Genomic DNA, 23,041 nt, shown 5'->3' with positions numbered 1-23,041 from the left:
TTTTTAAGACATTCAAAATACATATTAATAAAGCAAGATGCCCTGTTGAAATATGAGGTGTATGGTTTATTTAAATTGCAAAGGTAAAATATAAATTAAAATTACTACAACAGATGAGAAGGGGAGGAGAATTTACACTCGCGTGAGGTTTTTAGATGAAAAAGACCTGTGTATCCTCGCTCATAGCTCCTCTGGAATCCTTCTCACTCCTCGTGGTGCAATTAGAGAATTGAGATGTCCTTCAAGATGGCTGAGCTCGATCGGTTTCCGGGACATAGGATGGAGGACTGAGGAGCGAGGAAGCGAGGAGGGATATTGAGAAGCACCCAGGGTACCATAGCCAACCCCTACCACTTTAAAGACCTAAAGCACTGAGCACTGAGGGGGGAAATAAAATGGCCAAGAAGGGCCAGATTACAGAAACTTAGCCTCCCAGCTAACTCACGTGCAAATAAAATGAACAAAATAACAGAACGGACCCAGGTAAGCTCCAGACAAAACTGTTGAAACTATAAAAAAAGACAAAACAGAGCAGCAGTGCAGTCAGTTACTTGATGTTCGTTAGGCTTCAATTGAGATCATTGGAAACCTATGGACGTGCAATCAAACCTGCCAGACATTGAACAGAAAAAGTTACTCATAAAAATTCTTGTTAAAAACAAACAATAAACTCTCCATACATACCAAGGAAACAGTACAATGCTGCAATACACATGGTTGCTCACCACGCAGGATTACAGCTACTTGCAGGCCCATGACTAAAAACAAACAAGGTAATAAACCTCCATTGAACAGGCAAAAGGCATTTTTAAAACGGGGACTAACCTGAGAACTGGCCGACAGCCAGCACGCATGACAGACAGGAGGATTACCCAACTGCTAGCACTCATTCAATACGCCACATGAAACAAAGGGGAGGTACCAAGGATGATGCATCCCAAGCAGCCAAACAATTCCCTCATTTATATTCATAACACAGGCACTAATAGGCTCATGAAACTTACACAACTAACCAATCATAATGATGTACAAACACTGATTGGTTCACCTGTTTGGGTGACGCCAGCCAACCATACCGGGGCTATACCTCACTCTGCTACATTCCTTCCCCACATCAGGCATCGCCGCCCCGATGATGAACAAACCTCAAAGCTCATCACAAGGTCTAAAGAAAACTGACACGGCACTGGATATTACACCAGAGGGTGACATAGCACCTTTTACCACCTCGCCCACTGTCCTTGGCAAACAGTAGATATTTCAGTACCGACCAGCTATTGGCCTCAATCTTCAAGAACCCTTGAAGGGAAACTAGAGACATTAATGCCACTTAAATTGACTGAACAAAAGCTTGAATTTTGCACCAGTGATACCCACATTCACTGGCATTGGAAATGCCCCAACTTACCTACGGTGAGGCTATCAATCCCACTGGAAGGCCAGATTTATAGGGCTCAAAAAGCACAATGTCATGCAGAAACCGCACTGACCTCTTTACAGTTACTAATTGAAAATGCTAACTACAATCCGCCATACCCTGCAACCACATACCTTGACGGAACATTGCAGCTACAACAAGGCTGGGAACACACTTTATGGCAATGTTGGGACACACCTTACAAAACTCAGCACCTGCAATTTAGAGGCTCAGAAAGAGAAAGGTACAACAATGCTAACAATTCTGCTCTGGGACTCTAAAAACGACTTAAGCTGCCATTCAATACGACCGAGCTGTAGCTGCCCTGCTTGGTGGACACTAGCTTTCAGACAACTGGCATGCAGGAGCCTGAAATCTTCAAACCATAGGAGGGACCTTAAAAGACGTTGAGTGAGGTGTGAAAAAAAAAACCCTTCTTGGCAAAATAGCCAGGTCGCTAACATTCAAGAAATCATGGGGTTTACTACAGGAGGACTGATTCCACGATTACGAAGAACCACAAACACTTCCTGGTCTGTGACCTGGCTACAATTTACAAAGAGCTAATCCCATTGGGCTTGCTGCGATTTCGACAGTTCACTTAATTCGCCTAGCTCTACAAGGGCACCATGGGTCTCTAAAAACATTCTCCCCTTTCACCCCATACTACATTATAGGAACAAGGAGAATTAACTCTGATGCCAGGCCCCCCTCGGAAATCCCTCCCATTCCCACCTAAGGACCTCCCATAGACAGCTAGTGAGCAACACACTAAAAATATTAACTCGATGCAATAATTACCTGGTACCTACCTCCTGTTCAACAATTTAACATCACGCCCAGGGGTTCCTGAATTTGACATAACATACATTTTATAAAAGAAGCTCCCCTTCCCATTACAACTTACCAACTGTAAATTGGCCCCATCCAAGGAGACCGACACACAAAGGACCTCCAGTGCTGCTCTGCCTTTAAAAGAAAAACACAATACAATTCTATACAAAATATGGAATCAAAATGCCCTTCCCACATCTGCAAGAAAGAGAAAAGAGAGAAGAAAAAAACAAACAAAAAAGCACAACAAGCTCACCCTGAACTATGGCTATCCTGCCGACTATGCCAAATGTGAAATGTGGCAATAAGTGGTCAGGTAGAAGTTACCAATAATAAGAGAAATCCTATAGTCGACTACACCACTTCGAATCCACCAGGACAGAACAGCCCTATACAATGGCACACAGGCTCGTTGCCAAAGGCAGGGTGAGCATAAAAATATAGACAGTAATATCAACAAGAATCACTTTATTCAAACACACAATTAATAAAAACAGAGTCAGTGAATACAATACGTCACACAAGGTCTCAAATCACATCACAAGCACAATACCAGCAACATACAAAATGATTAAATAAAAAGATAACAAAATCAAGAGGTAAAGAGGGAGGTGGCCAACAGAGACCCTCAAATGACACTCAAATACCCCACACTCAATACCCATGACACACACTTGTGAAAAACAAGGCAAAATGTTAAGCACAGCACTTCATGTGGACACACCAGTACAGGATACCATATACAACCCCTCCCACTTTAAAGACCTAAATCCACACACAAAATCCAAAAAAAAAAACATGCATACAAATTAAAAGTCAATTTAATAACAGTTTACAAACAAACTCAGCCACTGGCACTGAGGGGGGGAAATAAAATGCCTAAGAAGAGCCAGATTACAGAAATTTAGCCTCCCAGCTAACTTGCACGCAGACCAGCGCAATCCTGTGCCAGTGCTTCAAACACAAATAAAACAAACAAAATAACAGAACGGACCCAGGTGAGCTCCAAACAAAACTGTTGAAACTATAACAAAAAGACAAAACAGAGCAGCAGTGCAGTCAGTTACTTGATGTTCGTTAGGCTTCCATTGAGATAATTGGAAACCCCTGGACGTCCAATCAAACCTGCTGGACATTGAACAGAAAAAGTTACTCAAAAATTCTTGTTAAAAAGCAAACAATTAGGGATGGCTGACGCGAAACTGACGTTTCGGCGCGGTGTTGAGATCCCGAAGCACAGATGTTTCGAAACACTGATCCGAAGCGTGATCCGAAACACCCATGTCACGTGACCAAGGCGATTCGAAGCATCGGGGGGTGTCACGAGTGTTTCGAGACGTGGCATACTTGCCGATTCTGCGTTTGATTGACAGGGTCGGGAACAAATCACACAATTGCACATAGGTCTCAACCTAACTCCCACAAAGTATAAAAGTGGCGTTAACGCATCTTCATTTCATGGGTTTTTTTGAGAGGATTTTTTCAAAGGCTGGAAATATTCCATGTAAAAAAAAGTAGGCTAAGTCCATCAACAGCAGAACAATTAATTATTTTAAACAAAAATCTTTATATGTAAAAAAAAAAGTAAGACATTGTGGCTTGATGTATTTTATTGTCTATTTTCCATCACCAAAATAACACTTATTTATTCACAAAGAGCTCATTCAGATGTCAGACTGATGTTTCAACACATTACAAGAACAGAACAATAAAAACATGTTTTAATTGTTTATTATAATTTTGTGAAGATGACTGCTTCACTCAGGATTCGAACCCAAGGAGACAGCATTCCAGTTGAGCACACTAACCACTCCCCCAAATCACTTGGTGGGTTGATTAACACAACATACCTTATAATTCGTCAGTTCGCTTAATTGTTTCTTTGTCAACGCTGTTTTAGAGTGATACTTGAAAATGACCACTAGGTGGCACCGTAGAAACGGGTGTCGAAGTCTCGACACATTTGCTTCGACTGCTTCAGTGTTTCACGAAGCCTCGCTCTGCCTACCACTGCAAACAATAAACTCTCCATACATACCAAGGAAACGGTACAATGCTGCAATGCACATGGTCGCTCACCACACAGGATTACAGCTACTTGCAGTAAACAAAGTAATAAGAACAGACAAAAGGCATTTTTAAACTGGGACTAAGCGGAGAACTGGCCAACAGCCAGCATGCATGACAGACAGGAGAATAACCCAACTGCTAGCACTCAGTCAACGCGCCACATGAAACAAAAGGGGCGGTACCAAGGATGATGCATTCCAAGCAGCCAAACACTTACCTCTTTTATGTTCACAACACAGGCACTAATAGGCTCATAAAACTTACACAACTAATCAATCATAATGAAGTACAAAAACTGATTGGTTCACCTGTTTGGATGACGCCAGCCAAACATACCGGGGCTATACCTCACTCTGCTACATGCACCAGCACCACTGACAGATGAAGAGGAGATGGACAAGAATTGGAAGAATTCTAAAATCCAAAAGTAAAAAGAATACCTTTTGCTTTTGTATTTGTAGGAAATAAAGATGACCAAAAAAAAAAAAGTGAATAATTTGTGTTGATTTAACAGCTGTGGTTACGGCATCTTGAAGCAACTACCTCTCCATCTTGCATCCTTCCATTCCGTACAGTAGGCTAATCTGATTAATTTTCTGAAGGTGTGATGGTGGAGATATGCTTGTCATCAATGCATCCAACCACACTGGAAATTCTGAAGGAAATTCTGATTATCGGGTTACTTCCAGAGGTCACAGAAAGATGTTATCAAGTGAACTTCATTTATCAGATTAGCCTCATTTAAACCGAATAAATACCGACAAAAATACTCGGTAAGAAAAGCAATTTTGCAGCGTGAATGAATGAATAAGGTATTTAAACTTTGCTAACACTTTAAAAAGGGGGAGGAGACCGTTAGAAACTCCGGGTTTACCAAAGAAAACCTGCTCCTGACCAGGTTAGTTTCATAGAGTAAGTTACCACAGTAACTGACTCTGAGTATAAGTTACCTTTCTTTCAAAAACAGGCTTGACTTACCCTGCTTTCTCGGGTTTGACAAACCTCCTATTTTGAAACGGAAAACCCAGAGTTTCCCTCATTTCAGGGTTTACATACTCAGAGTTTTCACTTGACCTCCTTTATGAAACGGGCCCCAGGGGTCTTTAGGCAAAATATAGTTGCAATACTCTTTGATGTTCCTGTTAGTTGTTAAGATTACACTCACAACAAAAAAAGTAAGTCCTTCTCTTTCATCACCTCATGCTTCATTATACTTTGGACTAAGTTCTAGTTCTTTCTTTATGTAATATGTTAAATTTGATGTTTACTACTATCTATCTAGTGTTATCTAAGAGTCTGTAAACAGGAAGCTCCAAATATTCATATTGTGATTGTTAAACCATTTGACAGTGGCACAAGCAAACACAGTTCGTTCAACAAAGAGTCTTTAATTATCCAACAGGGAACACCAGGAGTGTAGGAGACACAGAATATAAGGAATGACGTTTAAGAACCGACAAACACTAACTGAATGGACAAGACCTTAAATACACAGACAATTAAGGGACTAATGACTAGACACACCTGAACCAAATGACATAATGAACGGGAGACAGAAACTGGGTCACGGAGCACATGGGGAGCAAAAACACACACAAGACAGTCCACAATCCTGAAATTTTGCCCCCCTCCAGGAAGGCGCCAACCAAGGGAGGAATGGGTGGGAGCTTGGGAGGTGGCTCTGGAGGAGGACGGACACCTGGGAGGAGGCCGGCAGACAGAGACCTGGGGGTGATGAAGGAAGGGACCCGGAGTAGGAGGAGCACAGCAGAACCCAGGCCACAGCCAGATCCAGAGATCTGCGGCGGAGCCGGAGCGACTGAGGACCAAGGTGGAGCTGGCGGGAGGAAGGAGCCCAATGGAGCCGGTGGGATGGAGTGACGAGGCCAGAGGAGAGGAGTCCAGAGGCGATGGAGAGTCGACACCCAACCAAGGCGGAGCCGGAGGGACGAGGGAGCCCGGTGGAGCTGATGGATTGACGGGTGACGGTGGAGCCGCTGGGTCTATGGACCGAGGTGGAGTCCGGGCCTCGGAGACTAGAGGCGGAGGTAAGGGATTCTCGACGCTCGCACCGTACTGATGGTGGGCTGAGGGGCTGCCAGACGACAGCGGTGGAGGAGGCAGAAGCGGATGGGAGGGTGGGCCTTTGTCAGCCTCCGGGCTTTCAGGGATAAACTCAGGATCGGGAGCCTCCAGATCTGTCTCACAATCAATCAGATCCCCCTCAAGGTCCAGCAATCCCAGCTGTATAATCAGCTCACCCTCAGTCATGGTGCAGGGGGCGGAGCTCCACTCCGCATTCACACCGTCCACAGCTTGCTCCCTCGTGGTGAACACTGTTGCTGGCTCTTGCACCTGGTCTGACATGTTGGCCTCAACTTCCGGGGTGATCCTCTGCTCAGTTGCTTGGCTTTGCGCTTGCTCGTTGATCACAGCGGGAATTGGCTCTCCGTCATCGGTGGGCTCGGGCTGATGCTCTGCACCAGTGGATCCGACGAGATCATCCACGGGGCAGATGGTGAAGGACAATCCGTTTCTCACCAGAGTCCACTCCACGAAGGTGGCGAAATCCTCTCAAGGACCATCTTCGGAAGACGGTGCTCTGCTCGCTGTGTTCAAGCCTGCATCATAGAATGAGCAGAGCGCGTTGTCTGGGTAGCTGGTGGCATTAGCTAACAACATGAACAGTCCTGTATGGTCCTCGAGAGATCTGTCCTCCTGCTCCAGCAGGAAGAGGAGGAATTTGGGCCGGACGAGGGGATCCATGAGGGAACGCAATGGAAACAAAAAACATGCAAAAAACATTGAGAAAAACGTAGGGTACAAATGGAGGTAACTGTTTTGGGTTGGTTCCTCTGTCACACTACTCAGGGGAGCACGAAACAAGGAGACCAGGAAACGTAGTAAATCGTTCAACAAAGAGTATTTAATTATCCAACAGGGAACACAGGGAGCGTAGGAGACACAGAACATAAGGAATGACATTTAAGAACCGGCAAACACTAAATGAATAAACAAGACCTTAAATACACAAGACAATTAAGGGACTACCGACTAGACATACCTGAACCAAATGACGTAATGAACGGGAGACAGAAACTGGGTCACGGAGAACATGGGGAGCAAAAACACACACAAGACTGTCCACAATCCTGACAAATTTGAAATAATATTGCCATTTAAAATAACTTATGCTTTAATATATTTTAAGATGTAATATATTTCTGATAGGAAGCTGCGTTTTCAGCAGCCATTACTCTTCATTAGTCTTCATTGTCACACAATCCATCAGAAATCATTCTAATATGGTGTTCAAGAAATATTTTTACTATTATTGATGTTTAAAACAGTTGTGCTGCTTAATATCTTTTAAGACATTTTTTAAGGATTCTCTGATGAAAAGAAAGTTCAAAATATCAGCATTTATTTGAAACAGAAATATTTGTTGCATTATAAATGTCTTTACTGCCAATTGATAAATTTAATGGATCCCTGCTGAATAAAAGTATTAATTTCTTTTCCAAATTTATACTGGCCCCCAGACGTTTGAATGGAAGTGTATGCTTTAATTTTGTTTCCCTACCAATATAGTCCATATTAGGCTACTTGCTATAAGCAGCTTTATTCATTTAAGATTTTCAACAAATATCACACGTTTTAATGAACCTTATATTGAATACATTTGACATGAGAGATCTAATTGCCTCAAAGAACGTTAAGCTCTATGGTGAATTCTGTATGTTGGCATATGCTGTGTCTCATTGACTGTTTTCTTTCAGATGAAGAGTCGCTTGAAATCAACTGGCTTTGGAATCACATCAAGTTCAGGTTACAAACACAATAGTAGGAACCCTTCCTTAAGCCTGGCTCACACTACAGGAGTTTTAAAATCCTAACCGATTATGAAATCTGGTTGCAGCACACACATAAGGAGAATCTTTGCAGATTATCTTTCCTCAAATCTTAAACATGCACACACTACAAGATTTTTTAAATTGTGGCGCATCACACACTACAAGATATTATTAAGATTATCATGTCAGAGGGAGCGCCTCACGTGATCTCACAGTGATGTTTACATATGTTAGCTAGCAGCTAGCAGCTTTCTGCACTCACCCAGTTCATTCAAAACTGAGTCAATCACCCAAGTGCTTCTCTTTCTCCTTACATTTGTGATACGTTTAACACATTAATACAGACACTCGAGATACTACAAAATGTCAAGAAGCTGTTTCCTCCGTCTCCACTACATTTAGTCATTTTGCAGACACATTTACAGCTCCACTATCCAACAGAGCCATACAGCAGCTGTTTTGTGTTCGCACATTGGCTATTGTGAATGTACTGACGTAATCATATACCCGTCATCATCCCGATTTAAATACCAAATATCAAACATGTTTGATATGATCAGGGCGGCCCCAATTTGTGTGCGAGCAGATCAGGAGGTGTAAGATTCGATCTGTGAACGCCTCACATTAGCAGATAATCGGAGCCGATCGAGGTGCTCGACAAGATTTTTGCTCTGATTCTCAGGAGGGGGAAATCGGGGCTAAATCGGGCTAAAAATCCTGTAGTCTGAGCCTGGCTTTAAAGGTGGAGTGTGTAATTTTTTTATACTTTAGAATACACCCAGTTTCTTATGCGGAGACAGCTATAAGTATAAAATTCACTGGTTGAGTCCCCCTAAAAGTATGAACACACTGGTTTTAAGGCACTATCAAAACATTGCTCTGTTGGTTTGAGCAGCCTGACATAGCAACATTGGCTCAATGAATGGTGTGGGTTTGGGGCAGAGCTATCTGTTTTGCTGACTTGTAGCAAACAGGGGGAAGGTTTGATCACTAATGACACTAATTACACACTTCACCTTTAAGTCTTTTTGATGTCTTTGTAAATGTTAGGCAAGTTTTTTATGTATTACTGAGCTTAAAAGGTTTATACTTAATGACACATGTGCATGTGTTCTTGCATGCTTCTCTCACCTAGAAAAGCAGCATGTGCCAAAGAATGAAAGTTGACCGGCAAAGAAAATTGCAGGGATTGTCATGTGCGGACATTTATGTCTTGTTTTTTTTTCTTTTGTCATAGTATATTATATGGACAAAAGTATTGGGACACACCTCCTAATTATTGAATTCAGGTGTTTCAGGCAGACCCATTGCCACAAGTGTATAAAATCAAGCACTTAGCCTGCATTTAGTCTCCATTTAGAAACCTTTGAATAAAAATGGGTCATTCTGAAGAGCTCAGTGAATTCAAGTTGGTACTGTAATACAGGAGGCCATTTTTGCAATATATCAGTTCATGAAATTTTATCCCTGCTAGATACCCCATGACCAACCGTAAGTGGTATTATTGGAAAGGGATAGAATTTAGGAAGAGTAGCAACTCGAAGCGATATACCATATAAAGTCAAAACAGGGTCATTGAGTACTAAGGAGCATAGTGAGCAAAAGAAGAAAAAAACCCTCTGCTGAATGAATCCATAGCTAAAAAGATCTGAACTTCCACTGGCGTTAATATCACCACAAAACTATGCAGTGGGAACTTTATGGAATGGGTTTCCATGCACGAGCAACTGCATGCAAGCCTCACATCACCAAGTGCAATGCCAAGTGTCAAATGGAGTGGCGTAAAGCATGCCACCACTGGACTCTGGAGCAGTGGAAGCTTTTGTGGAGTGGAGTGGAGTGAAGAATCGTGGCGTGAAGTTTTGTGGAGTGAAGAATCATGCTTCTCTGTTTGTCAGTCTGATTGGTGAGTTTGGGTTTAGAGGATGGACGGACCAACAGCTCTGGTGGACATTCCTGCAATCAGCATGCCAATTGCACGCTCCCTTAAAACTTGCGACATCGTGGCATTGTGCTGTGTGATAAAACTGCACATTTTAGAGTGGCCTTTTATTGTGGCCAGCCTAAGGCACACCTGTGCAATAATCATGCGGTCTGTGAGGTGGATGGATTATCTTGGCAAAGGAGAAGTGCTCACTAACACAGATTTAGACAGATTTGTGAACAACATTTGAGCGAAATAGGCCTTTTGTGTACATAGAAAAAGTCTTAGATCTTTGAGTTCAGCTCATGAAAAATCTGGGCAAAAACAAAAGTGTTGCGTTTATAATTTTGTTCAGTGTAGATAAATGTGTGCTAGGCACATATCCAAGCGTTTGCGGAGAGTGGAAGCTTCAGGACATCAAGTCAAGTCACCTTTATTTATATAGCGCTTTTAACAATACAGATTGTGTCAAAGCACTTAACAGTATCAAATTGGAGGATAGAGTGTCAGTGTCATAATAATAAGATTAAACATTCAATTTTCAGTTAAAGGCATTTCATTATTGAATTCAGAGATGTCATTGTCAGTGACATCAGTTTAGTTTAAATAGTATCTGAGAAATCAAATTGACAATAATCGCTAGAAATTAAGTGTCCCCAACTGAGCAAGCCAGAGCCACTGGCATCAGTGGAATCAAATTAAATATGCCTTAATTGTTGCTCATAAAGGTAAGAATAATACATCATTCGGAACTGTAAAGGGTCTTATTTTTATCTGTGTGCACTCACAATATCAAGAAAACGTTGTGCCTTTCTAAAATAAAGAAAACTAATAAGATGTGCTTGCCTTGTCTTGAATAGGAGCACTTCACAAAAATGAACCGAAACTCAGTGTATATTTTCCTTACAGACATGATGAATATATCTATAGAAAGCTTTGAATTACTACAAAATTAAATAATTCATATCCAAAACAAAAACTCTTTCATTATAATCCGTAAAGATGCATTTCTTTCTAAAGAAGCATCCAATGAGGAGATGGCAAGTCAGGATTTTTAACTTCATCTTTGTGACACTGACTCAGAAAACACTAGTTTATTAATAAATAATTTAAATATCTCCTTACTATTTCCCCCAGAAACATTCATTGTAACTTTTGCTGGGGTTTTGCGGCAAGCTTTAGCCTATTTAGTGTGCTCATGTCACGTTGCTGTGCGCTATGTTCACAAAAACTCATAATTTGCACGCGTTTTTAAGAATTGCAGTTTAAAAACAAGTGATTTAAGTGACAGAAATGCAAACAACAGTACTATATGCGCGAGCTGTGTGTTTCTGAGCGGGCTTTCTGCAATTGGGTCGGATCGAGGCCGGTTCATATTCACACCTTAAACGAACCATTCCAGAGTTCGTTTGGAAGCGGAGAGAGACCACCTCTTCAGATGGGTCTCGGTTGTTTGGTGCGCACCGGAGTGCGATTGCTGTATTTACACCTGCCCAAAAGGTCCGCACCAAGAGAGGAAATGAACTTGAGTTCATTTCAATCGAACCAAACAAAACAGGTGTAAATACACCGTAAATGAGTTTGGTGTGGAAGAACTTGACTGGCCTACACAGAGCCCTGACCCCAAACCCACCGAACAACTTTAGGATACACTGGAAGATTGCGAGCTAGGTCTTCTTGTCCAACATTGATGTTTGACCTCACAAATGGTCTACTGGATGAATGGGCAAGATTTCCCACAGAAACACTCCAAGATTTTATGGAAATCCTTTCTAGAAGAGTGGAAGCCATTAGCTGCAAAAGGGGAGCACCTCCATATTAATGTCTCTGTATTTGGATGTATGTATTTATGTCAGTTGTCCCAATACTTTTGTCCATAACGTGTATCTGCTGATGGGTGATTTGATTCTACTAACATCCCAATAAAGATCTTTCAAATACTTATTGCATAGTAAATAAAATGTAACACGATTATATGAATTTCTCTAGCAAAACACCCATCCAAGTACTTGAGATGTTAGTTTTTATGCCCAATGATTTTCTCCAACACAAAGACCTCTTTGTGTGACTTCATTGAAAATCACTGCAGTGTTCCAGTGGCAAAACAGTCTTGGTCACACATAAAGAAAAGCACTTGAATTTTATCAAGTCTTTCATGCTTATTTACCCATTTTGAGAACCTTCACTGTTAATATTCTTTTCATTTTGAAGCACAGTGTGAATCTGAATGATTTAGCTGTTTACTATACTACACATTTAGCTATTATCTGTATAGTATAGCATTCTCAATAGCTCTTCTGGGTGAAACTTCCGTAACAGTGCTTGGTATAAAATGGCCATTGAGATGGTTGATTAATGATTGATTTATGAGAATGCTGCTTCAGGATATGAATCTGCAGTGCACTTGCGTGATTGTCAGTTTGTCTTGGGTGTAAGCGTAACTTCTTGCACAAAGACAGACATCTCATTGTAAAAATGTTGATGTCAGCTGTTTTTAATAGCCCCTTAATCAAATGTTTGCCAAAGCAGAACCAAAATCTTTAGTGCAAGGTATTGATGCTTTAAACATCACTAGAGGTTTCTGGGTGTCTTTTAGGCCTTGTTCACACTGGCAGCCCAAATGTGTATGTTTTTGTTTTTTTGTTAAAGCCCAAATGCCATGATGTATACAAGCAAAAATCTAATTTTCAGCTCTCTCCTTACAGATAGTTTGCTGCATCTGGTTGGGAAAATGGACAGTCTTTCTTAAATACATTGGATCTGAACAACAATTGTCAGCAGTGTGTACATAAGATTTTTCGATAGCTTTGGTTTGTCAGATTAGAGGGCTGATGGTTTTAGATCAATGTGCTTTTTGAACTGTAAATGAGTCATAACTTCAGTAATGTTCTTTCCCAAAACATAATTCCTGTTTAAAAAATGTGTCATTTGATGTGGTAATAGTGCCTTGTGGTTTTATTGTACAGAGGGATTGTAATCAAATTCTTTTGATCATATCTAATAAGTGAGCAAGAGTTTCATTCTGTTGGTAAGTGTGTCTTTTTACCTCTGCATGTCTTTATATATATATATTTATTTATATATTTAATTAGCCTTTGAATGTCATAATTACTGTCAGGGGCGGTTCTAGACAACAGTAACTGGGGGGCCCAGACAGGGGCCACTTGTAATTTTAGGGGGCACAATTTTAAAATTAATCTTAACCTACTTTAATATTATTCATTTAGTCATTTTTCACCATGTCATGTACCACTGCAATCTCTAGAAGTAATCTATAACAATTTCAACTAAAATGAATGTTTCATTTAGTAATTTTGTATTGTAGTGTCAGGGGCATCATGCACTCATTATTTTTGAGGGGTTTTAAAATAATGAGAGACTCTCATGATTTTTATGTGACACACAGCAGCCACAATACCATTGTATAACTGATATAGGCTTATGTCCCTACTGAAAAAACAAACAAACAATAAAACCATCACAGAAATTTTACAAATTTCAATTTCAAATACAAAGCATTACAAACCATCAACTTTTAACCATTAAAATTATTATCATTTTTTTTTTTGTAGTGTGTTTTGGGACATATTTCATTAGGATTTATTGGTTTTAACAAGCCACCAATAGAAGGCAACCAATTACCAGTAGAGACCAACCAAGAGACCATTATAACAAGTAAAACCATAACTAATTTTGTAATGTGTCTATTGTTTTTCTCAGCAGGGGTTTTATTTAAAAAAAAAAAATTATTCGATATATCCCCAAAATATATTGTGAAATATCTCGATTCTCAAATGTAAGTAAATGCATTTTGCTCCTTTTATAAAAAAAAAAAAAAAAAAAAAAAAAAAAAAGAGGGGGGGGGGGGGGGGGGGGCACAGTCGTGGCCTAATGGATAGGGAGTCGGACTTGTAACCCGAAGGTCATGGGTTTGAGTCTCGGGTCCAGCAGGGATTGTAGGTGGGGGAGTGAATAACCAACACTCTCTCCACCCTCAATACCACGACTGAGGTGAGACCCTTGAGCAAGGCACCGAGCCCCCAACTGTTCCCCGGGCGCCGCAGCATTGGCTGCTCACTGCTCCGGGTGTATGTTCACTACTGTGTGTGTGCACTTGGATGGGTTAAATGCAGAGCAAAAATTCCGAGTATGGGTCACCATACTTGGCCAAACACCACTTCCCATTCCCTTTCCCTTTCCTTTCCTTTCCTTTTAAATTATGAGGCAGTCGTGGCCTAATGGATAGAGAGTTGGACTTGTAACCCGAAGGTCGTGGGTTCGAGTCTCAGGTCCGGCAGGGATTGTAGGTGAGGGGAGTGAATAACCAACACTCTCTCCAACCTCAATACCACGACTGAGGTGAGACCCTTGAGCAAGGCACCAAACCCCCAACTGCTCCCCGGGCGCTGCTGCCCACTGCTCCAGGTGTATGTGCACTTGGATGGGTTAAATGCAGAGCACAAATTCCAAGTATGGGTCACCATACTTGGCCACACACCCTTTCCCTTTTTTTTCCCTTATAGATTATGTTAGTTGATCTATAATGAGCGATGGGCAAAGAAGCCTAATACTAATCTATTAACTATGCATAAAAGCCCGTTTTTTTACTTAAGTACCAGTTACAGGTGTCATACCATTAAATACTTTTAATATGACTGACTTTGTATTTAATGTGTATTTAATGTGAATTTAATAAAAATATTGCAAGTTACTGATTAGCTTATAACACTTTCATTGTACAAAAAGAGAGCAAAGAACATTTACATTTTCAAGGAACATTTTCACTTCAGTCCAGCGAGTTCAAGCACTCTCAAAAACTGCCATAATAATCTAATATCTTACTTACATTCGTACATCTTCAGTTTGTTGTTTCTGATGAGAGAATTACTCAGAATCCAACCAGCCAGCGCACGCTGTGACGAAACAGCATGTTTTAGCGATGACACAACTGAACACCTCTGATTGGTCATTGCATTCATAAGCTCAACAGAATCGTATGTGATTGTTTATAATGTGTATTGCTTTAAAAACGTGTGTCTCTGGCTCTGTGCCAGCCAGCAAACGCAGATTTGAATTTACAGCTGGTGATGTTTTTCTTTTATATATGTATATATATATATATATATACACACACACATACATATATATATATATGTATGTATATATATATGTATGTATATATATGTGTATATATATGTATGTATATATATGTGTATATATATGTATGTGTGTATATATATGTGTATATATATATGTATGTGTATATATAAGTATGTATGTATGTATATATATATATATATGTATATATGTGTATATAGTTTAGCATTTCGCAAAATATTACACTACAATACCTTTATTATACAATGCTCTTTATATTTATACTAAACCTGTTAGTCTTAATTATTTAATGTATGTTTAACATTGTTCAAGTCTGCAAACTTGCAACAGAACACATGAATATTGCTATTTTAAATTTGATTATTTATCATTATTAATTATTGTTAGTCTTTTTGGATAGTTCTACAGCTATTACCTGGATGGGATGAATTCTTATAATTTAATAAAAACAAAATTATTAATTTGCTTAAATTAAGACTACATTATTATGTAATTATTTGTCCCATTTTTATCTAAATAATGTAGCTTTTTTTTTTTTACTTTTTATAATGCCAAATTGTATATGACGTGTTACGGTTTTAGTGGTTGTAGTAAATAAAAACAAACGGCCAGGAGAACAAAGTAGCATCAACACACTTTAACCTTTTATTAAACATCAAACTCAGACAAAGACTAGGGGAGAGCTCAGGACTTTTAAAGGAACAAACAAATGAGCAAACAAGATGATTAATATGAAACAGGTGAATAGAATAAACGATGATTAACCAAACCAGAACAGGAAAAACCAAATAAGGAAAATCAGGAACTAAACAGAAACCAACACGTAAGAATATGATTATTTATTATGTATATTTATGATTAATATAAATGATTAATAAATAGGGTCTAAAATTAATTATAATCTATTAATTGATCTGTCTAATCATGTCTACAAATAAAATATTTATGTCTACCAAGCTCTGATATGGAATATTATATTAACAAAAAAAAATCCTGTACCTTTAGAAGTGCGGATGTCACCCAAAAATGAAAATTCTGTCATAATTTACCCAGATTGTTCTAAACCTGCAAACAGTTCTTTCTTCTGTTGAACACAAAAGAAGATAGGCCTACTTTGAAGAATGTGGGTAACTAAACTGCTGCTGGTCCTCAGTAACTTCCATAGTAGAGAAAGAATACTATCAGAGTCATTGGGGACCAAACAGTTTGGTTACCCACATTCTTCAAAGTATCTTCTTTTATGTTCAACAGAAGAAAGAAATTATTACAGGTTTGGAACAACCTGTGGGTGTGTAAACAATGACAAAATGTTCATTTTTGAGGTGAACTATCCCTTTAAGTCAGACAGCCCACCGTAAGCAAATGTTTCTCTGCAAACTCCGCGTTCATCATTAGTTACTGGACCGAAAACATTGATAACTTTCTCATTCAGCCCTACATCTTGAGAGCCTTGTGTTCAAAGGGCAGATGTGAGCTCTAGATGTTTTAAACTGCACAGGTTTAGCGCATGTGAAAGGGCTTTAACGGTGCACGTTCTGAAAACTCTGTCACTATGAAAACAAAGACGCCAAAATGTAATCACGTGCAAATGACCTTCCCTAATACTTCTTATGAAATTTGATTTCATTATAATTGGTATTAGTATTATAAACAGTTCAAAATACTTATTTGTTTATTCAAATATGTTGGCCTTTGTAAAATATGGGACAAATCGCATCCCGTATTGACTTGATACGGGACACATCGTTTTACCTTTAAATACGGGATGATTCCGTATTTTAAGGGACGGGTGGCATCCCTAGTCTGTTATGAAACATGCTATGACAGCCAGTGTGTCATTGAATATATTTTAAGAAATAGCCTATTTCAATGGTGGCCAACGGGTTGAAGGTCCAAATTGCCGTTTCATTGCAGCTTCAAAGGGCTCTACACAATCCCAGCTGAGTAATAAGGGTCTTATCTAGCGATAAGGGTCTTATCTTGTCTAGCATGGAGAAAAATCCTGGAATGTTTCCCTCAAAAACCTTAATTTCTTTTCGACTGAAGAAAGAAAGACATGAACATTTTGGATGATATGGGGGTGAGTAAATTATCAGGAAATTTTTATTCTGGAAGTGGACTAATCCTTTAAAGAGAATCATTGATTTAGATTTTTTTTCCCTCTCTCTTTTTTTTTTCAACAAACATGGCTTTAACACTTTCTGCAATAAGTGAGAGAGTCATTGTTGGTCATTTATTTAATATGTTGATATTACTATGTTTTAGAGAGATTGAGTGAATAATTACAAACATCATGTTTAGACTATGGAGGAATTTGCACTTTAGAGTTAATTAACAGATATTTTAAAGTTTAACTAGTTGACTTTAGTGGAATGCAGTCAGTTCATATTCCCATAATATATTTTTACGTAACTGAGAACTCTCCAAACCATGCACTGATAAATGGAGCTGTTGTGTAATTGCTCATGTTTCTTTTTGGTAGCCTTTTTCCAGGACGCTAACAAACTGCTCCTGAACGAACGATCTAACTGGGTGCATCTAAAGGAGTTTGCCCGTAAAAATGCTGCCAACGCTCTTTCTGTTGCCAACATGCTCATGGGCATGGCCTCAATCCTCTGCAGTCTCAATGGGTATGCATTTATGCTTTTGATTTCACAGAGAAAACCAAATGCATACAAAAATATAACAATAAAAATTCATAAAGTGAATGTTGTGTTAGAAAGTAGAAAGAAGGAATTTCAAACAACAGCTAAAAAAGTTTGCACTTTAAAGTGAAGTTTGTTTTGTTTAACTTTCTCACTGTTTTGTACTTTCTTTATGACCCTGCCACCATTGTTATTCACAGCCATCATCATCCCGCATGCTGGTTGGTTCTGATCGGTTACCTGCTGGATTTGGCGGATGGAGCAGTTGCTAGGCAACTAAATGCGTGTTCTGCACTGGGTGAGTAGTGTTGAGTGTCCTTCAATACAAGTGAGTGGGGCCAGGGGTGAGGCTTGTTGCATTAGACATCTTTAGATGGTTTCATCTACAGTCCCCTTATAGAGCACCACTTATAAATAAAATGAAAGGAACAGTAATCCTTAATCAGTAATCCTTAATTATTCATTGGATTAATAACCCAAATGTAAATATGTAAAAACAAAACAAAAGGCAGTTGGAAAATTGCTTGGAAAAGCAATTAGCATTTAAATGTTTTATATATATATATATAGTTTTAACTAAATTTTGAAACATTAAATGTATAAATGAATATATTTATTACATTATTGTTTTAAAATATGCAATAAATGAGTGTCATATTATAGGTATTACCACCATATACAGTGTGTTTTACCAGGACCATGGTGTTACAACACCAAACTACAAGGTAAACGCAGATGAAAGAGGATTAAATAAACTACTAAAAATTTAAATTAAAAACTACAAAGAATTTAAATTATGTAAGAATCCACTAAGAACTAGAATAAGGACAGATAATATTACACAGATACACAGGACTACAAAAAGTATATCTTGCAGTTCTGACTTTATTTCTCAGAATTGTGAGTTTATATCATGCAATTTTGAGAAAAAAAGTCAGAATTGCGAGTTTGTATCAAGAAATTATGAGAAAAAAGTCACAATTACCTTTTTAATTTTTTATTCAGTGGCGGAAACGGGCTTCCATACATTTCTGCTAAATTAAATAAAAAATATTAATAAATAAATCCATAGTTTTTTTTCTGTTAGTGTAATATTTAAAATGAAGTCAGTGAAATATGCTTTCATTTATTACTTTTTGAGTTTTTGTATCAAGCAAACAAACAAACAAAACACGTAGGCTTTCTCTTACAAACCACACAGCCTTGCCAGCTCTGTAGTGGAAAACCAGGGGCTTGTGTGCAGGTGGTCACGTCCACTCAGCTGCCTGAAATAGCTTTGCGGTGCCCTCACAATGCCAAGTCACTTGTACTCTTGAGCTGCATACTGTTGCCTGTTGTTCTGCATGGTCTCACTAATGGGTGTTGTTTTGCTTCCCTTTTTTGTCAATTGAACAGTTTGTTTGTGATGAAGCAGCCTAATTCAGGGGGATTATGTTCTGATTGTCTGTTAAATCCTGATGCTTTGGACCTCCAGCATATCTGACATTGCTCAAATTGTTGACCACAAGATTGAAATTCCTGCCCATTTGTTTGGACACACTCAAATGTCCCAACCTGATGAAAACACTGCAACCTCAATAGCGATAAAGCGAGTCCTGAATGCTGTTTGTAGATTATGATAAGCTCTTTTGGAGTAGCATGAAGATTTCTCATGGTTAATTTTAATTTTTGAGTGAACGTGTGTCTTTATCTGGTAGGAATGAGGTGAAGCAAGGATCTAAATGCAGCAGATTATTTAATAAACAAACAGGCAGAACCACACAACAGCTATACAATAGAATATATAGACAACGACCAACAAACCAAGACTGAACCACAGGGGTATAAACAAAGCCACTAGAAGACAAGCCTGCAACCATTAGCCAAAAAAGCATAATGGCTAATGCTAACGGAAAGGAGACCAGAGGCCGTTTTATTTGAATGGATGTCAATGGAGGAATAGTCTCAGCCTCAGACGTCACGCCCATGGATCGCTGGCTGAATGTCTGATGCATATACGGTACACTTAGCTGGAAACACTTCAGGAGTTTCGAAGTCGTCATCGGATTGGTTAGATTATACAGGATTTCCGAGAGACGTGAGGGAGCGCTTATCAGGATCAACTAAACACTTTATTTACAAAAGTATGTGAAAAATGTCACTGCATAGAATCTTTAAAATATGTCAGAGAGTTTTACACACCGGTCTGTTATTGTGGCGACATTTCCACACCCCTAAACATGACGCAGCACAAAACTAAATGTGTTTGTTGCTTTACGTGTCAGTCATATGGCCTTTTGGGGCGGGCCTTGGCCATTCAAAGCGACCAAAGTTCCCAGACCTTCAGCAGTCAGTCAGACTAATGGAGGAAAGGCTTTACTACACTGAATAAATAGTTTTTTAGAGGAAACAGCTCATCATTTATTGAATCGACAGCCTGTTGGCTAATCTTCAACATGTTTTACACTAAGCAATACGTTTGGATTGAACCCTTTTTAGAGTTTTCAAAAAATGTGATTTTATAAGAGAATTCACTGACTTTTTGCGCACTTTTCATTCATACCTATGGTATCCGTAAACAGTGATTAAGTGTCATACAACTCTGACTAAAATTCAATGACGTCAAGGTTGTAATGTAAGTGGTTATTACGGCACACGTGCTCCAAGTTAACTGTTATGCTTTCTCCAATAGTAAGTAATACAGACCCTCTCATCTCCCAATAGTAAGACAATCTCTGGTATAAATACACAGGGGGCTAATGAGGAACAGGTGAGGCTAATGAATTACCATTAAAACAAATGAGGGTGACTATGGAGACAGGAAAACAGAGCACCGGAACACTTCCAAATAAGAGTCCGTAAAGAGAACAGCGGAAGATGTAACAGAACTATTCCTTTAAGTTTGACAGCATTTCTAGCTGGCATCCATGGCAGTTGCTTTGAGTCTTGCTGTTTTTTCCAGTGTCTTGCACCATAAATGTAGTTTTTAAGACTGTGTCAGTGTCAACAATGTGTGTGTGTGTGTCTTTTGTACTTCAGGTGCAAAGTTGGATGATTTTGCTGATTTCACAACATTTGGAATAGCAACATCTCTCATCTTAAGGACAACCAGTCTTTTGGATAACATCCTGTGCATGTTTTATGTGCTGTCTGTCTATACTCGTCTCTGCTTCTTCTCCAGCGGTGAGGAACTTGTACCAAACTTATTTACACACGCACACACACACACACACACACACACACATGTTGGTTTTTGTGGTTTATGGGGACTCTCCATAGGCGTAATGGTTTTTATACTGAACAAACTGTGTGTGCTATTGCCCTACACCAACTCTACACCTAAACTTAGCCCTCACAGGAGACTTTGTGCATTTTTAGATTTTCAAAAAAACACCATTTAGTATGTTTTTTAAGCCTTCTGAATTACGGGGACATAGGCAGTGTCCTCATAAACCACCTTCATATTGTAATACCTCTGTCATACCCATGTCATTATACAAATTTGTGTCCTCATAAATCACATAAACATGCGCACACACACACACACGTACGTGTATATATATATATATATATATATAAGTAGCACAGCTATTTGTAACTGTGTATATCACTAAATAAAGTGGCTGTCAGTTAGAAGTGTGTCTGCTGTTTTCTGCAGGAATCCCATTCATGTACCGTGGCCTACCATGCATCTACTCCTCTGCCATCCTGGTGTGTGTTTCTCTGCTGACTGGAGGAAATATGGCAGTAATGAGAATCCTAACAGTGGCCATGATTCTCTTCATGGTCAGTCAGAACTTCTACCCACATGACAGAGTACTGGAGTCTCAGGCCTGGAAAAAGGTGGTCTACATCGGAGGTAAATCCAGACACAACACTATAAAGTACAATATGAAATACATTCATTTTGAGATTTGCTAAAGATTGGATTTTAGTAGTATGAGGTATTGGTGCTTTTTAAAGATTAAGAACGTGTTAAATGTAAAAATAGGGAAATTAGTATGCACAATGAATTACGTTCAACTTTTTTCCACTCTTTTTCTAGGAGTTGCCATGGTGTTTTGCTCCTCCTTTCCTCCAGCATGCGTTTACTACTTGTTATGGTCAGTTTCCTACATATTGTTTCCAACAACCCTGTGGAGCAGCAAAGTGTAAAGTTGTAATGGCCTACAAGGCTCATATGTCACAGAGTCCCCTTCTGCTTTCTGCAAAGGAAAATCAAACCAATTTAGAAACTCAGAAAATACATTTTAAATCATTTTTGTTTTGAGGTGATGAACTTCATGAAATCGACATGATCTAGGAGGCTTATGGACATCTTGATTGCTGCTGTTGTTTCATCGCTAAGAATGAGAAATGCTCTTTACCTCTGCTTCTCATGTATTGTCATGTGTTTGCATGGCATGTTGACAGAGACACAGTAGATGGTCTTGGATACACTATGTGTGGTGTTTGTTGCACAGTTCTGCCTAAATGAATCAAAAAGGCAAGAAGCAGAGCAGAGATTGTCAAATTTGCTGTGGAATTTATATTTGTAGAATAACTGCTTTTTGGTTGTTTAAGAAACTGAAAAATGAAAATCTCTCAATCATAATCAAAATTTCTGCTTAATTAAAAAAATAATGACCATAAGGGACTTTTATGCATATGATCTGTGTAATTTCATGTAAAAACACTACAGTATGATTAAGGTAGTGGCTATCATCATTGATTTATTTCCTGGTTAATGTATGACTTAAAAAAAATTTATGTCCCATATAATATTAGGTGGGCCTTTCGAAACACATACCTCGTAACAATATGACGGTTGGTTTAATTTTGATAAATGAGTTTATCTGTACAATTTAACCTCTGTTTTAAGGGGTTCTGCTTCCTGACTCACGGTTATCAGTAATTGCTTGAGTTTAGCGAGTGATCTTACATTGAATTTGCTATGTACTGTTCACGGGTTCAGTGGGAAGTTGGCACCCTGCAACATAACAGTATCGAGGCATTATTTTGTGTTCTGTGCACCACTTGTGGTTACTTTTTATTAAAATTTAGTGGTATTAAGAAAAATTGTTTGTGTTTTTTGGAGGTCAACCACCAAAGGATGTAGCTGGTGTAACCTTTTCAAAAGTGTACCATGGCATCTATTTCCATCAAAATACTACAGGATTTTCACCTTTGTGTAACAGCAAAAAACTATAACTATAGGTTT

At 39.1% G+C, this 23,041-nt stretch overlaps 1 protein-coding gene across 7 annotated transcripts in view; it reads left to right on the top strand.

The window, feature by feature from the left end:
- The window catches only part of LOC306859814 (transmembrane protein 269-like), a 28,840-nt gene extending 5,941 nt beyond the window's left edge, over positions 1 to 22,899 (top strand). The window contains exons 3-11 of one of the 7 annotated variants that reach the window (XM_079401113.1): positions 8,101 to 8,149; positions 12,805 to 12,879; positions 13,066 to 13,127; positions 17,132 to 17,297; positions 17,700 to 17,847; positions 18,063 to 18,160; positions 20,881 to 21,024; positions 21,500 to 21,700; positions 21,887 to 22,899. In XM_079401113.1, the coding sequence (XP_079257239.1) occupies positions 17,807 to 17,847; positions 18,063 to 18,160; positions 20,881 to 21,024; positions 21,500 to 21,700; positions 21,887 to 21,996 (594 nt within the window). In that variant the 5' untranslated portion in view covers positions 8,101 to 8,149; positions 12,805 to 12,879; positions 13,066 to 13,127; positions 17,132 to 17,297; positions 17,700 to 17,806 and the 3' untranslated portion in view covers positions 21,997 to 22,899. Of the gene's footprint in view, positions 1 to 7,963; positions 8,150 to 12,804; positions 12,880 to 13,065; positions 13,128 to 16,502; positions 17,298 to 17,699; positions 17,848 to 18,062; positions 18,161 to 20,880; positions 21,025 to 21,499; positions 21,701 to 21,886 lie in introns of those variants that run through there. The other 6 variants (XM_079401112.1, XM_079401115.1, XM_079401109.1 and 3 more) reach the window with 6 other exon arrangements.
- The last annotated feature ends 142 nt before the right edge of the window (positions 22,900 to 23,041 follow it).

This window comes from Barbus barbus, assembly GCF_936440315.1.
Source record: "Barbus barbus genome assembly, chromosome: 40".
NCBI classification, from domain to species: Eukaryota; Metazoa; Chordata; class Actinopteri; order Cypriniformes; family Cyprinidae; genus Barbus; species Barbus barbus.
This window is presented reverse-complemented; position numbering and strand designations above follow the sequence as displayed.